At 41.1% G+C, this 12,982-nt stretch overlaps 1 protein-coding gene across 4 annotated transcripts in view; it reads left to right on the top strand.

Annotated features, from left to right (window-relative positions):
* ift88 (intraflagellar transport 88 homolog) overlaps nucleotides 1-12,982 on the top strand; it is a 20,713-nt gene extending 7,731 nt beyond the window's left edge. For 2 of the 4 annotated variants that reach the window (XM_005745298.1, XM_005745297.1), the window contains 10 exons: nucleotides 42-228; nucleotides 1,499-1,607; nucleotides 2,197-2,347; nucleotides 2,736-2,851; nucleotides 3,207-3,259; nucleotides 3,378-3,443; nucleotides 3,556-3,662; nucleotides 6,002-6,074; nucleotides 11,200-11,307; nucleotides 12,395-12,982. In XM_005745298.1, the coding sequence (XP_005745355.1) occupies nucleotides 42-228; nucleotides 1,499-1,607; nucleotides 2,197-2,347; nucleotides 2,736-2,851; nucleotides 3,207-3,259; nucleotides 3,378-3,443; nucleotides 3,556-3,662; nucleotides 6,002-6,074; nucleotides 11,200-11,307; nucleotides 12,395-12,516 (1,092 nt within the window). In that variant the 3' untranslated portion in view covers nucleotides 12,517-12,982. Of the gene's footprint in view, nucleotides 1-41; nucleotides 229-1,498; nucleotides 1,608-2,196; nucleotides 2,348-2,735; nucleotides 2,852-3,206; nucleotides 3,260-3,377; nucleotides 3,444-3,555; nucleotides 3,663-6,001; nucleotides 6,075-8,006; nucleotides 8,087-11,199; nucleotides 11,308-12,394 lie in introns of those variants that run through there. The other 2 variants (XM_005745300.1, XM_005745299.1) reach the window with 2 other exon arrangements.

Here is a 12,982-nt window from a genome sequence, read left to right as displayed (position 1 = left end):
TTGAACAACCATATTCTCTTCTCTTGTAATTTCCCTAACAGGAGAAAGACTACGACCAGGCTGACCGATATGCCGACCTTGCTATGAATGCTGATCGTTACAACCCAGCAGCACTTATCAACAAGGGCAACACGGTGTTTGTCAAACAGGACTATGAAAAGGCTGCAGAGTTCTACAAAGAAGCACTGAGGAATGATTCCTCGTGCACCGAAGGCCTTTACAACCTGGGTAAGTGCTCCTTAACTGCAGCTGTAATGCGGTAGTAGATAAGCAGGAGGTTTGATGTATTGCGCAACAACAATTGGACGTGCAAGAATCATTTGGGAATGAACAACAAGAGCTTGCTGCACTCTGAACTGTGGTCTGTTAATATTTGCTGCAAGCACTGGTTGAACTTTAAATTCAGACTCTTGACTGTTAGGAAAATATAGTGAGGCCATGAGTGCCCTGTCTAAATCTCTGTGTATCTTCATCCAGCATTCTGCTATGAGTATCAGAATATTGGCTGAGGCTACATTGAGAATAAGTGTGGACACAGCATGACCGACTCTATTGGAATGTGCACAAATACATAAATAACAAGAAGCACTTAGAGCACAAACCTCCCCCAGGGCAGCTCACTCTCTGCGAAGTATTTACTTTTAATTGTATTGTATTTTGTGTTTAAAGATTATGTAGGAGTAGGTAATGGATAATTGGCATTGATTTATCAATACGTGGACACAAATAACCTTATTTTATTATGTAATAATATACTACAGCATGTTTCTAACCAAGTAGGCAGCTCATTTTCTTTCTCTTGACAATACTTTCTTTAAAGATAGCATGCATTTTTGGGTCAATTTGAAAGAAAGGCAGATGCAAAATTGAGGTCAGAGGTCAAATGTGACATATTTGGATGCAAACTATAATGTGAGATTTAAAATTCCCATATACCATTTTATAAATGTTTTTAATACAAACAATTGCAGTAAGAAAAATAGTTTTAATTACCTCTATCTACTGTTATTACTTTAACCTTCAGATCAAGCTATTGACCTTAAAGGAGAGGTCAGAGGTCAAATGAGACATGATATTTGAACGCTTCATGGGTACTTTCTGTTGACAGTACACACCACAGTTGTCAGAATCTTAGTTTCAGTTATCAGGCTAACATTAGTTAACATAACTTATCAGGCGTTTTGGTCTGTTTTCAGCCAATAAATCTTTAAGTTCACCTTGAAGACCTTGGTTGATGTTAACGAAATTTAAATGGTTTGTTAATATGACCCAACTCTACACCTATACAAAGTTTTCTCAGAATTCATTTAAAACCTTTGGAGCTATCGTATTCACAGACACGGTAGCTCTTTAAACAACAGCATCCAAATTTTAAAGTCATCTTAAGTAAAAGGTATCGCTGGAATAAAACTACACCAACATGTGGTATATATGTGTGATTATTATTAACATAGAGGCACAGTTACGTGACTGAATTTTCCCCTAAACCTTGTTCCAGGTCTGACTTATCAAAGACTGAATCGCCTAGAGGAGGCTCTGGACTGCTTCCTGAAGCTCCATGCCATTCTGAGGAACAGTTCCCAAGTCATGTACCAGCTGGCCAGCCTGTATCCCACTGCTAACAAGTGCTATGTGGAGATGGTTTTATCAGCGGGCCAGTACAATATTAGCTATTTGTTAGCGATTTGTTCTTCTATTGTTATCGGCATTTGTAACAGACAATCAATGAAAATTTGAGAAGTAATGAAGACATGAGAGAAATGCCGTTACAAAGTGTCAAAGTCCATTGATGTTGCATAGTTTGTTCACCAGGGGGCACCATACAATGCCGCTGTTGCCAACAACATATTTAGAAAGACACAAACACAAAAACCAGCTGATCTGAGCAGAGTAAGGCAGCCTTTATTCCTAAACATAAATCTGTTTGGTTTCTTTGCTGTGTGTGAAAGAAAACATTTTTAGACGATATATTGGAATATCTGAGTTCTAAATCGCCAAATATCAGTATATAGTCTGATATAGTCTTAAAAAGACTGTGTCAGACAGGCTCTAGTGATCGTTTGTATGTCACACAGATGATCTGTTTTTACTCGTATGTACTTTAGGGTTTGTTGGAATGTGTTCATTCAGGGATTCGAGCCTGTTTGTCCATATATCATCACATGAGCATCTATTAGTTCTTAACACTGATCCCAGCTATGAGCTTCTAGAAAATCCCGAACAAGCAATCGAGTGGCTAATGCAGGTCATCAGTGTAACTCCCACAGACGCCCAGGCACTGGCTAAGCTGGGAGAACTGCATGATGGCGAGGGGGACAAATCCCAGGCTTTCCAGTACTATTATGAGGTACCAGAAGCTTAATTTCATGGCGGAGGGTTTTCTCTCTAAATTACACTGTACAGAAGTTAACAGTATATTTTTTGTCTGTGGACCCATTGTAAAAAACAGCAATTTGTACAATGAAAAAATTGTTTGTTTTTTTTGTCACTTTTTTGCACATCTGTTGGTTAATTATGTTAGAGTAGTATGAATGACCATGATGGAGATATTTAGCAGTACAAAAGGCTGTAAAACTTCTCAAAGTGCAGATAAAAGCAAAAGATTTATGCCCTTCTTCCCATTATCTAAACACAGGCCGGATTGGACCCTCTGCTGTCCTGATCCTGGCCCCCAGCCCCTACTTTTGACACCACTACTTTAAGCTAACTAATGTTGTTACGTTGTTGCTGTCCAGTCCTTTAGGTACTTTCCCTCCAACATCCATGTGATTGAGTGGCTCGGAGCTTACTACATTGAGACACAGTTCTGTGAGAAAGCCATTCAGTACTTTGAAAGAGCCACGCTAATACAGTAAGTAACTACTATTTAGATTATTTTAAACAGATAGCACGGATGGGTTGGTAAAAAATTGTAAGTTCACACTCTAAGGTTTTTATGGAAGTCCTTTAAATGAGTTTCAAACTTAAATGAATGTGAAAGCCTCTCGTTTTATATGGAACTGTTGCAGAAAAAATTAGTGAAGTTGTTTCACATTCTCTAATCTTGAGGCACATAGTTCCACCTTTTTTGTTACGTGGTATCAATTATTAAAATATATTAACTATTTCAGTGTGGTACTGGCATACTGATATGAGGTCAGCAAAATGATTTAAGTCAGGTGTTGGTTTGTGTGTTTATATTGATCAGATGTGTTTCTGCTCCTCAGACCAACTCAGGTGAAGTGGCAGCTAATGGTGGCAAGCTGCTACAGACGAAGTGGTGAGAAAAACACGTTTCGCCTCAGCTTGCATGGCAATAAAACAACAAAGCAAAGTTGCAATGTGAGCTAGCAGAGTTCATTTCATTTTTTTGTTCTTTTTCTTTTCCTCTTTCACAGGAAACTCCCAGAAAGCACTGGAAACTTATAAAGAAATCCACCGAAAGTTTCCAGAAAATGTGGAATGTAATTGATCCAGCTTGTTACGCAGTTTTCAACGGAACTCTTGACCAGCAACAGATGGTGCCCTGATCAGAGTGTAAAATTAAAGAGTGTGTGTGTGTGTTGTTTGGTGCAGGCTTGCGTTTCCTGGTGCGGCTGTGCACAGATATGCAATTGAAGGAAGCCCAAGACTACGCCACCAAACTGAAGAAGGTAGAGAAGATGAAGGAAATCAGAGAGCAGGTATTCTGTCAGACATTTCTGAGTAAATAAACTACCGTAATGATCTGTTTGGCAGATCTCAATTCTACATTTAATAAAAAAAGACTTGCAAACAATTTGCAGAAACCCCCCCACAAAAAGTTCACTAACAAAGATAGAAATAAAATGGAATTGACTTTTAATAATGGTGACACACACACATATTTATAACATAGATCCATCGAGGCTGGGGTCTATCACACCAGGCAAGACCCCAGGTGCAGGCTGTGTAAAGATGCCCCAGAGACAATCCAGCACATAACAGCAGGGTGCAAGATGCTAGCAGGGAGGGCATACATGGAACGCCATAACTAAGTGGCCGGCATAGTGTACAGGAACATCTGTGCCAAGTATGCCCCCTCAGGGTGGTGGAGAATGACTGAGCTAAGATCCTGTGGGACATAGTGGTGGTAGACAAGAAGAAGAAGACAGCCGTAGTGATAGATGTAGCTATACAGATTGACAACAACATCAGGAAGAAGGAACATGAGAAGCTGGAGAAGTACCAAGGGCTCATAATAAGTGGTCCGAGTGGTAATCGGAGCGCTCGGTGCAGTGACCCCCAAGGTAGGCTCCAGCAGATCCCAGGAACAACATCCGAGATCTATTTGCATGAATTAAACTCCACACACTCCACCTTGTTTTGTATAAGTGGGTCCATCTGATGCATGTTAACATGCTGCCTGATGAATTACTTGCGTATTTTGCAGTTGTACATTAGAGACCTTTCGGGCACTTTCATCAATCATCTTTTTATCACTTTTTTTAACAGAACCCTGACGTCTGTTCCTGGATGAGCGCTCGCTGATTTAAAACACGCGCGTTTCCTTTAGATGCAACGTTGGACCGTGGTCACTGCAACTCTGCAGCTGCATGAAAAACAGCTGTTTTTCGTCTCTATTTATTTTCCATGAATCAAACAGATGCTGTACAGCTGTTTAACACCTGGCTGATAGTAATCTCGGGTCTTTTTCAGAACAGCTTTAGTGTTTGGAGAGCTGTTCTCAGGTCTGATGCCAGAGCAGTTTGAGTTGTTCAGTGTCACATGAAACGTCAGAATGAATTAGAAAAGTGGTCAGTGGTTTGAATATAAGCAGCCAAAGGGATCAATCTCATTTTCTGTGATGGTTAGCATAAAGCCTGTGTTTTCTTTCCCAATCTAAACCTAGATTAACTCAAGACCCAAGTCATGGAACCACATTATTACATAGGCCAACAATGTTGCTTGTTTCTAATTGGATCTTATCCCACTGCTTGCATATGATCAATAGAATATCCTGGTTTACTTATGCTGTATTAATATTGTTCTTAATTTCTGGGTTTAAGCGCACTGCTGATGATGAAGATTACAAATAACGCAGAATGGGACCTTTCGCGCATTTGTCTGTGAAGAAAAATATTTTTAGGTGTTTTATCAATGCAGTACTCCAAGACTCTGATCACGGGAATGTTCTCATATCCTGTTTATTATGAATAATAGCTGAGTAAGAAAATAATCAGCTAACACTGCATCTTTTGAATAACTTCTGCAATGTATTGTTCTTTATATGTAATTATTATTTAATGGCTTCTAAACAACACACTTGTGATACATAAACTAGAGGTGGTTTGGGGTCAGTGAAGATTTGAAGAAAGCCAGAGTAACAGAGCCGTGTGCCTTGGTCGTGTGGAGTGATATATCAAAGCCAGGAACAGATTAGACCGATGAGTTCGTCAAATAACAACCAGCTGCTGTTGGAGCAGAGAAGCAGGCCTGCAGAGAATGATGGAGGGTTGACTCGTTAATCCCCAAATTCTTCAAACTGAAAAACAGTGGAAAACAACCGATCCCACTGATAAAACAAACTGCACGGTGCATGACACGAGGACTGAGAGGATAGCAATAACCGAAATCTAATATATGAGCTCGATGTTGGCTTTGTGTGGTTGTTTTTCGTGGCATCATATATCCTTGTTTTCATTTCTTTTCCTTTTTTGTCATCATCTTTAAAACTAACTGCTTATGGTTTTAGTGATTCTGCAGAGTACTCCACTGACTTTATGTAAGGCTTGTTTACATGTAACATTTTTATGGTATGTAATATTTTTTGCGCATTAATGTCACATTCCGTTGAATTTTGGGGCTTATCTTTTTGCCAGATTGTTTTCATAGCAAAAAAATGTACTTTGTTTATGAAGCACAGTGTTTATTGAAGCGCTGTAATCTGATTGGCAAAACTGCATTTTGAAGTCAAAGACATTTAGAACACATTTAGTGTTATTTGTGTCCCTGCCCGCAATTTCTCTCATACGCCACCCTTTTCTCTTATTTCCCTTTGCAGAGGATAAAATCGGGACGGGAAGGCAGCGCGAGAAGTCGAAGAGAAGGCAGAGAGAGCAGTGCAGGCAGCGCTGGTGAGTCGGTTGTTGTTTTTCAAATTAGGTCAACAGATTACCGCCGCTGTTATTTGCAACTGAGTCCAGAGTTGTGCGTCCACACATCATCAACCTATAGTGGTGTAAATAATTATTCGATCTCCATTGCTTACTTTAGAAAGATATTAACGGTCTCTAATTTTTATGGTAGTTTAATGGAAAGAGAGAGAATATCAACCAGAGTTCAAGAAAAAAAAACTTGTATAAAAGTTATAAATTAATTTGCATGTTACTGAGTAGAAATATTTGATCCCTACAACTGCAACAGAATTCTGTCTCTCACAGATTGGGATCAATCAATTACAAATACTCCTGAGCTCGGTTTGTGTATAAAGCACACCTTTATACACAGAATCAGCTTCTTCCATTCCAGCCTCACCACCACCACCATGGGTGAGGCCAGAGAGCTGTCAGAGGTTGTCAGGGACAAAATTGCAGACCTGCACAAGACTGGAATGAGCTACATGACCGTAGCTTATAAAGCTGCTGGTGTGATTATTTGGAATTGGAAAAAACATAAAATAACCATCAGTCATCCTCAGTCTGCAGCTCCATGCAAGATGTTGCCTCATGGAGTGAGGATGGTGATGAGGCGGTGGATTACCCCAATATTACATGGGAGGAGCTTGTTAACGATCTGAAGGCAGTCGAGACCGCAGTCTCCAAGAACACCATTAGTAACACGCTGTGTTGTAATGAACTGAAATCTTGCAGCGCTCAAGAAGGTCGTTTTGCTCAAGAAGGCTGTGCAGGCCAGTCTTGAGTTTGCCAGTGAACATCTAAATCATGTTGGGGAAAAGTGCTGTCGTTAGATGAAACCAAAATCAAGCTCTTTAGCATCAACTCAACCCTCTGTGTTTGGAGGAAATGTAATGCTGGGTATGACTCAAAGAACATCATCCCCACAGTCAAGCACACATTGTGCTTTGGGCTGTTTTTCTGCTAAGAGCACAGGACAACTTCACTGCACTGAGGGGCCAGTGGACGGGGCTGTGTACCGTAAAATCTTGGATGAGAACCTCCTCCCCTCAGCCAGAGCACTGAAGATGAGTCATGGATGGATCTTCCAGCATGACAATGACCCACAACGTATCGCCAAGGCAAGGGTTTCACCATCAAGTACTTAGTAGGTGTTATGCTTGAGGATCAAATACTTGTTTAAGTCAGTGACATGCAAATCAATTTATAACTTTTATATAATGTTGGGGTTTTTTGTGGATTTTTGGATTTTGTTGACATTCTGTGTCTCCATGGAAACAAGCAAACATACAGATTCAGCAGGTGATCAGATAGTTACTTTCCCCCATTGTATCTGTGTTGCGGTGTTAATAATGCAGATGTCAATAAGTATGTAACTGTGCTGGTGATGTGGCATCAAACAACTGTGGATCCCCCAAATCAGCCAGCAGAGAGACAGAGAGCCACACATCTGTCTGTGGCATCTGTCCACAGACTGTGCTCTCCATGTCCTCTATCCTTGTTCTCTCTGCTCAGACCTTACATCATTAAGGATTTAAACTTATACTTGTTTTGTGTTGTACTGCAACACAAAAGGCACACTGAGCTCCCAGAATGAGGCACATCTATAAAAATCTTATTAGAGTCACATTGAAAACCATCTCCATGTGTGGGTTTTGGTGTAATTTCAAGTTAAATGAACATACAGTACAGGAACATCTGTGAACTTTATTAGGCGTAGGTTTTTTTCATGGCAGCTTGAGCTAAACCAAGATTTTAACATATGAGAAGTTTGCTCACATAAATATAATTTTCATAAAACATTGTTATGGTTCTGATGCCTCTTCTATAACGACGATCGTCGTCATGATTTTGATCATCAGATCCACTCTTTTATTTTTATGTCTCACTGCTTCTTTCTGTCTCTCTACCTGTTGTTCACACATGCTGCAGCAGGCATCTCCACACCTGTCCTCATCTCTCCTAAGAAGTCCAGCGTTATGGGTATATGTTTTCAAACACCACACTGAGGCCTGATCTGCTCAGACCTCCTCATCCTGCTGGATCCTGCAGGATGAGGAGGTCTGAGCACTCTGTGGGATTAGTAGACTCTGAAGAGGCTGAACTTTCAGTACAGATCCCCATCAAATACAGACAAATAGGCTGGCTGTGGCACTGGAAAGCTGGACCATGAGCAAATTTCAAATGTAATCCATACAAACCAGAGAGCCTCCAGAAAGTGTAACAAGGCCCAGCGTTTCCATGCTGTGCAGCTGAACGTCTCTAGCAGGCTCCTGTAGTCGAGTTGTATTCATATATGAGTTTGTGTAACGGACACCTGTTAATGCGCTTGCTGCTCTCTCCCGCCAAGGCTTCCATTAGTCCTCTGTGTCGTGATAAATTAGATTAGGACTTTTCATCTTCCCATAGCTTAGTGGTGCCAGAGCCTCCAAATGCATCTGTTAAAATGAACACACGCGGTTGCTGGAGACTGTCCATCACAGCCTTGCTACTTCAGTCTTTCAGATGCTTAAATATTGGTTTGAACGTTTAAATTGTTGAACTAAAACCCAGATCCTTTTCTCATTTTCTCATGGTGCACAAGATGAGGTCAAAGCAGGTGAGAGAAGCGAGGTTGTAAACCGCAGACACATTTATTGTCATCATCTTTCATTGCAAGTGGCAGACTTTTTTGCTACTCTCTGTGCTGTAAGACCTTTAGTCTAGCTCTGTAATCTCTCCTTCCTTCTCATCTTCTTCTCTGGATCTTCTGTCTTCATCTGTATTCCCTCTCTGCTTCCTCTTTGCTTCCCAGTATCTCAGTCTGAGTCTAAACACTTCAGTCCACTACTGGACTCGGGGAGAGGTATGTAAGACTGTGACTTTCAGGCTATGTGCCTGTAATTCTGGCCATTTGTAGTCAAACAAGGAGATTGTTGAATAAACTGGGGCTTGTTTCTTTGCTCAGTTCATTCAATTCAATTCAATTTTATTTATCTAGTGCCAAATCACAACAACAGTCACCTCAAGGCGCTTTATATTGTACGGTAGATCGTGCAATAATACAAACAGAGAAAACCCAACAATGATATGACCCCCTATGAGCAAGCACTTTGGTAACAGTGGGAAGGAAAAACTCCCTTTTAACAGGAAGAAACCTCCAGTAGAACCAGGCTCAGGGAGGGGCGGGGCCATCTGTGAGCCAGAGATTAATAACAAGTATGATTCAGTGCAGAGAGGTCCAGTAACACATAACGAGTGAGAAAGGTGACTGAAGAAGAAATACCCAATGCATCATGGGAATCCCCTAGCAGCCTACACCTATTGCAGCGTAACTAAGGGAGGATTCAGGGTCACCTGATCCAGCCCTAACTATATGCTTTAGCAAAAATGAACATTTTAAGCCTAATCTTAAAAGTAGGGATAGAGTAGAGATGTTTCAGAAGTTGTTACATCTGTAGTTTGCCCTCAAATGCACAGTCAGCTCTCCTGCCAATGAGCTTTAAGAGCCAAAACAGCAAAATTCACATAAATTAGACTAAGGGAAGCTGTGTAGCAGCAACAGCATGTTTAGGTTTGTACTGTGAGTCTCTGCTGTGAAATCTTAAGATGACCTCTGATAAAGTTCTTCAGTCAGGCAAAGGTGTCTGCACATACAGGTGATTCTCTTCTACGGAGCATTAGCATCAGACCTATTTTATTTTTAATTTTATAAGAGCTCCTGTCATTGGAAATCTTTTAAGTGATTAAAACCATCTGAGTGAAGCACTGCAAGGCACGCATAGCAGAAGTGAGTTTCCCAAGTGAAGAAGAAAAAATGGACCTGATCCAGAAATCGTTTGACAGGCAGCCGTGATGTTGGACTGTGCTCATTTTTTGCACTGAAAGGAGGAGGAGGAGGAGGGGAGCGAGCACTCAGACGGCTCCGAGATATTCGGGGAAAACCCTCTCGTTCACCTGAGAGTTTTCCATCTTTTCTGTAAAGTCTGCGTATTGTGTGGTCTCGTGTGTCTGCAGGTCTTCGGCTCTCTCGTGACTGACGTGTGAGTCTGGTGGTTTGTTTTCTCACGTTTCCACAGCTGTGGTTCTGCAGTCTGAATCTGGTGAAACGCAGTGGCAGAACAGGAGAGAAGTGTGTCGAAACGTGGGGATTTTCTAACCTGTGTTTTCTATCATGTGTGATGTGCCTTTTCAAACGTAAATGATATGGTTGGGTTAATGTACCTGAACTTTTTTTTCAACATATCTTTAATAAGAAAAAATAGTTAAAAGCCAGAAAGTTGCATCGTCTCTATTGATCTCCATCTCCTTGCAAAAATAAAGGGTTATTTGTGTTTCAGAGGTGTATAAAACAAGCCTATAACGTCTTTAATTGTGGAAACTTCTGTTGCAGCTCCTAGCTTCTAGCATGTGTTGTGTAAACTAAAAGAGAAATGCAAACGAAACTGTCCAAGAAAGGAAGGCAGGGGGGAAACGTTGATTTTCCAACCGAGGTCTCAGTTTGCCAGCAGTTTGAGATTTTTTTGGGACTATGAGGGGAAGGTGGAATATCAGGCCTCCTTCCTGTTTTTCAGCTTTCTGCTGCCGATCCCCTAAGGTTTCCAAGGCTACCTGGCAGCCAGATGTTGGCTGCTGCTGTCTGCAGTCATGTCTGTAATTCATATCACTACATGCCCCTGTCAGCCTGTCATATAAGCCTGGAACACACACGTGCACATTATCCGGCATATTCATTACATCCTGTCAAAAGTACCTGAGTGTGTTGCATATTAGTGTTGCATTTTAGCAGCTGGTCAGTAGGCATGTTCGACCGCGCCATGTATTCACAAAAATCGTCCATTATTGTACAGCAAGTCGTACATGTCAGTGATATTTAGTGACTGTGATTTCACATTGGAGGAATGCTTTTTCTGCACACATTCAGCCAATGTCAGCGAGATACTTGGGCCATGAAAAAGACATTTTGTACGTGAAAGTGTGCCAGAAAACTTTGCACGTCTATATTCAGTCGCATGCAGCCCACAGACAGAGGCACTGCTGTTTTAAACAGCTTAAATATTTAAACAGCTTTTAATAGGATTTTGAATGTGAGTATTGCTTTTAAAAAAGATCATGAGTCAGCAGGTGTGTGCTTGTTTTTGTACAGACAGTGGTCGCAGCAGCAGCAGCACCAAAGGAGAGCGTCTGAGCGCCAAAATGAGGTCACTTCCTGGTTCAAATGAGCCTTATGAAGCCAGCAGTCCAAAAGAACTGGGTGAGGAAACCATATTTTTCTCTGCAGTTAATGATATAACACCTACCTAACTATCTTATGTCTTTGAACTTCATGTGTTGTGCAAGACATACGTGCCTGTTTTAGAAAAATATGAGTAAATATATAACCACACAGATGGTTTATAGACATCTTAGTGCAGTTTCATTTCGTTTAGTGCTGGAACATCATCTACATGGATGGCTGGAATTCTGATAATTTAGCCATCCACATTATGAGTTGCAGTGAGCTGTAGTGTGAATGTTAGATTGGAAAAGATCGAAAAGCACTCAGGCATAGAAAAAAGTGCTTGTGTGAATGGGTGACTGAATTCTATAAAGGTCTTTGAATGGTCCAGTAAAGTAGAAAAGAGCTGTATTCGTGTATCTATTTAGAGTTCAAGCCCATGTTGAAACACATTCTGAGGTTTAGATGATCATAAAGATATTATCAAAGGTTTTTCTTTGTCTGCAGCACACAGCGGATAGTCCTCTGCAGATAAACTGCATGGGTTGTCATTTAAGTATTGGGCCGCACCTCTAATCTTTGAATTCAGGTGTTGTAAGTCCCTTTGCCTCAGATGTATAAAATCTAGCACCTGGCCGTGCAGCCTGCCTGTTCAAACATTTGTGCATGAATGAGACGTTCTAAAGCGCTCACTGTAATAGGATGCCACCATTGCAACAAGTCAGTTTAGCAACCGCAGCAACTCAGCCAAGCAGTGACACACCACGAACAGAGCAGGGTCACTGAGTATAAGGGAAAAGAACAACTTGAATAGTGTATCCTTAAATGCAATTCATTGCAGCTGTTTAAAAATGGAACAGAGTAATATTTATATCAGTGTTTTTAAAATATGAACCTGTGCAGACTTAAATGTTGAAAGTTATCTTAACTCATCTATTTAGAATGCCAAAAAATGCAGTGAAATGGTCTGTGCACACGATCTCACTCTGCAGCGCTCCTTGAGAAAAACACACACAGAAAAAGAACGGCATTGGTAGAAAGGATGTACAATGTTGACATTATGTCTCTATCGGGATACAGCGTCCCAAACTATTTCATCACAAGCTGTTCCTCCTGTGTGTAGATGCGTCTTACGTGGACCCACTGGGGCCTCAGATGGACAGACCAAAGACGGGAGTCAAGAAGCGTGTGGAGGATGACGACTTTGCAGATGAAGAGCTAGGAGACGACCTGCTGCCAGAGTAGCTGCATTAGCACAAGGCTATCTCTGTTTGTAAGTCAAGAGCCCAGAGCTTCACCACAGGACGTTTTAAACTCACGTTCAGCAGATGTTTATTTACATCTGTTGGTAATCCATGATGGTCCAGATGCTCTTTCACACTGAACATCTTTACCTGACATCTCAGTCCTTCGTCAAATGAAAATGTATCCATTTCTAAATGTCCGTGTGGGAAATGAATGCCTCTGTACGTGATAGGAAGGCTGGTTACATGACAGTGTGAGACACCTCAGACAGCTTTGTTCTGGCTCTTAAGTCCAGCACACGGGGTTTCAAAGAAAAGGACATACTATTCCATACCATACTATTACCCTGTATCTTTGAGCTCATTGCTAAAAATTGGAAAACATTTCACCGTTCTGATGCTTTTAAAGGCAAAGGTTTGTGATTCATCTGTTCCAGATTCTGTTTCATGTTCTGCATTTTGTAATT

Source organism: Pundamilia nyererei, unplaced genomic scaffold (genome assembly GCF_000239375.1).
Source record: "Pundamilia nyererei isolate P.nyererei 1_Seehausen unplaced genomic scaffold, PunNye1.0 scaffold00157, whole genome shotgun sequence".
NCBI lineage: Eukaryota > Metazoa > Chordata > Actinopteri > Cichliformes > Cichlidae > Pundamilia > Pundamilia nyererei.
The sequence above is the reverse complement of the archived record's forward strand: the minus strand, read 5'-3'. Positions and strand labels throughout refer to the sequence as shown.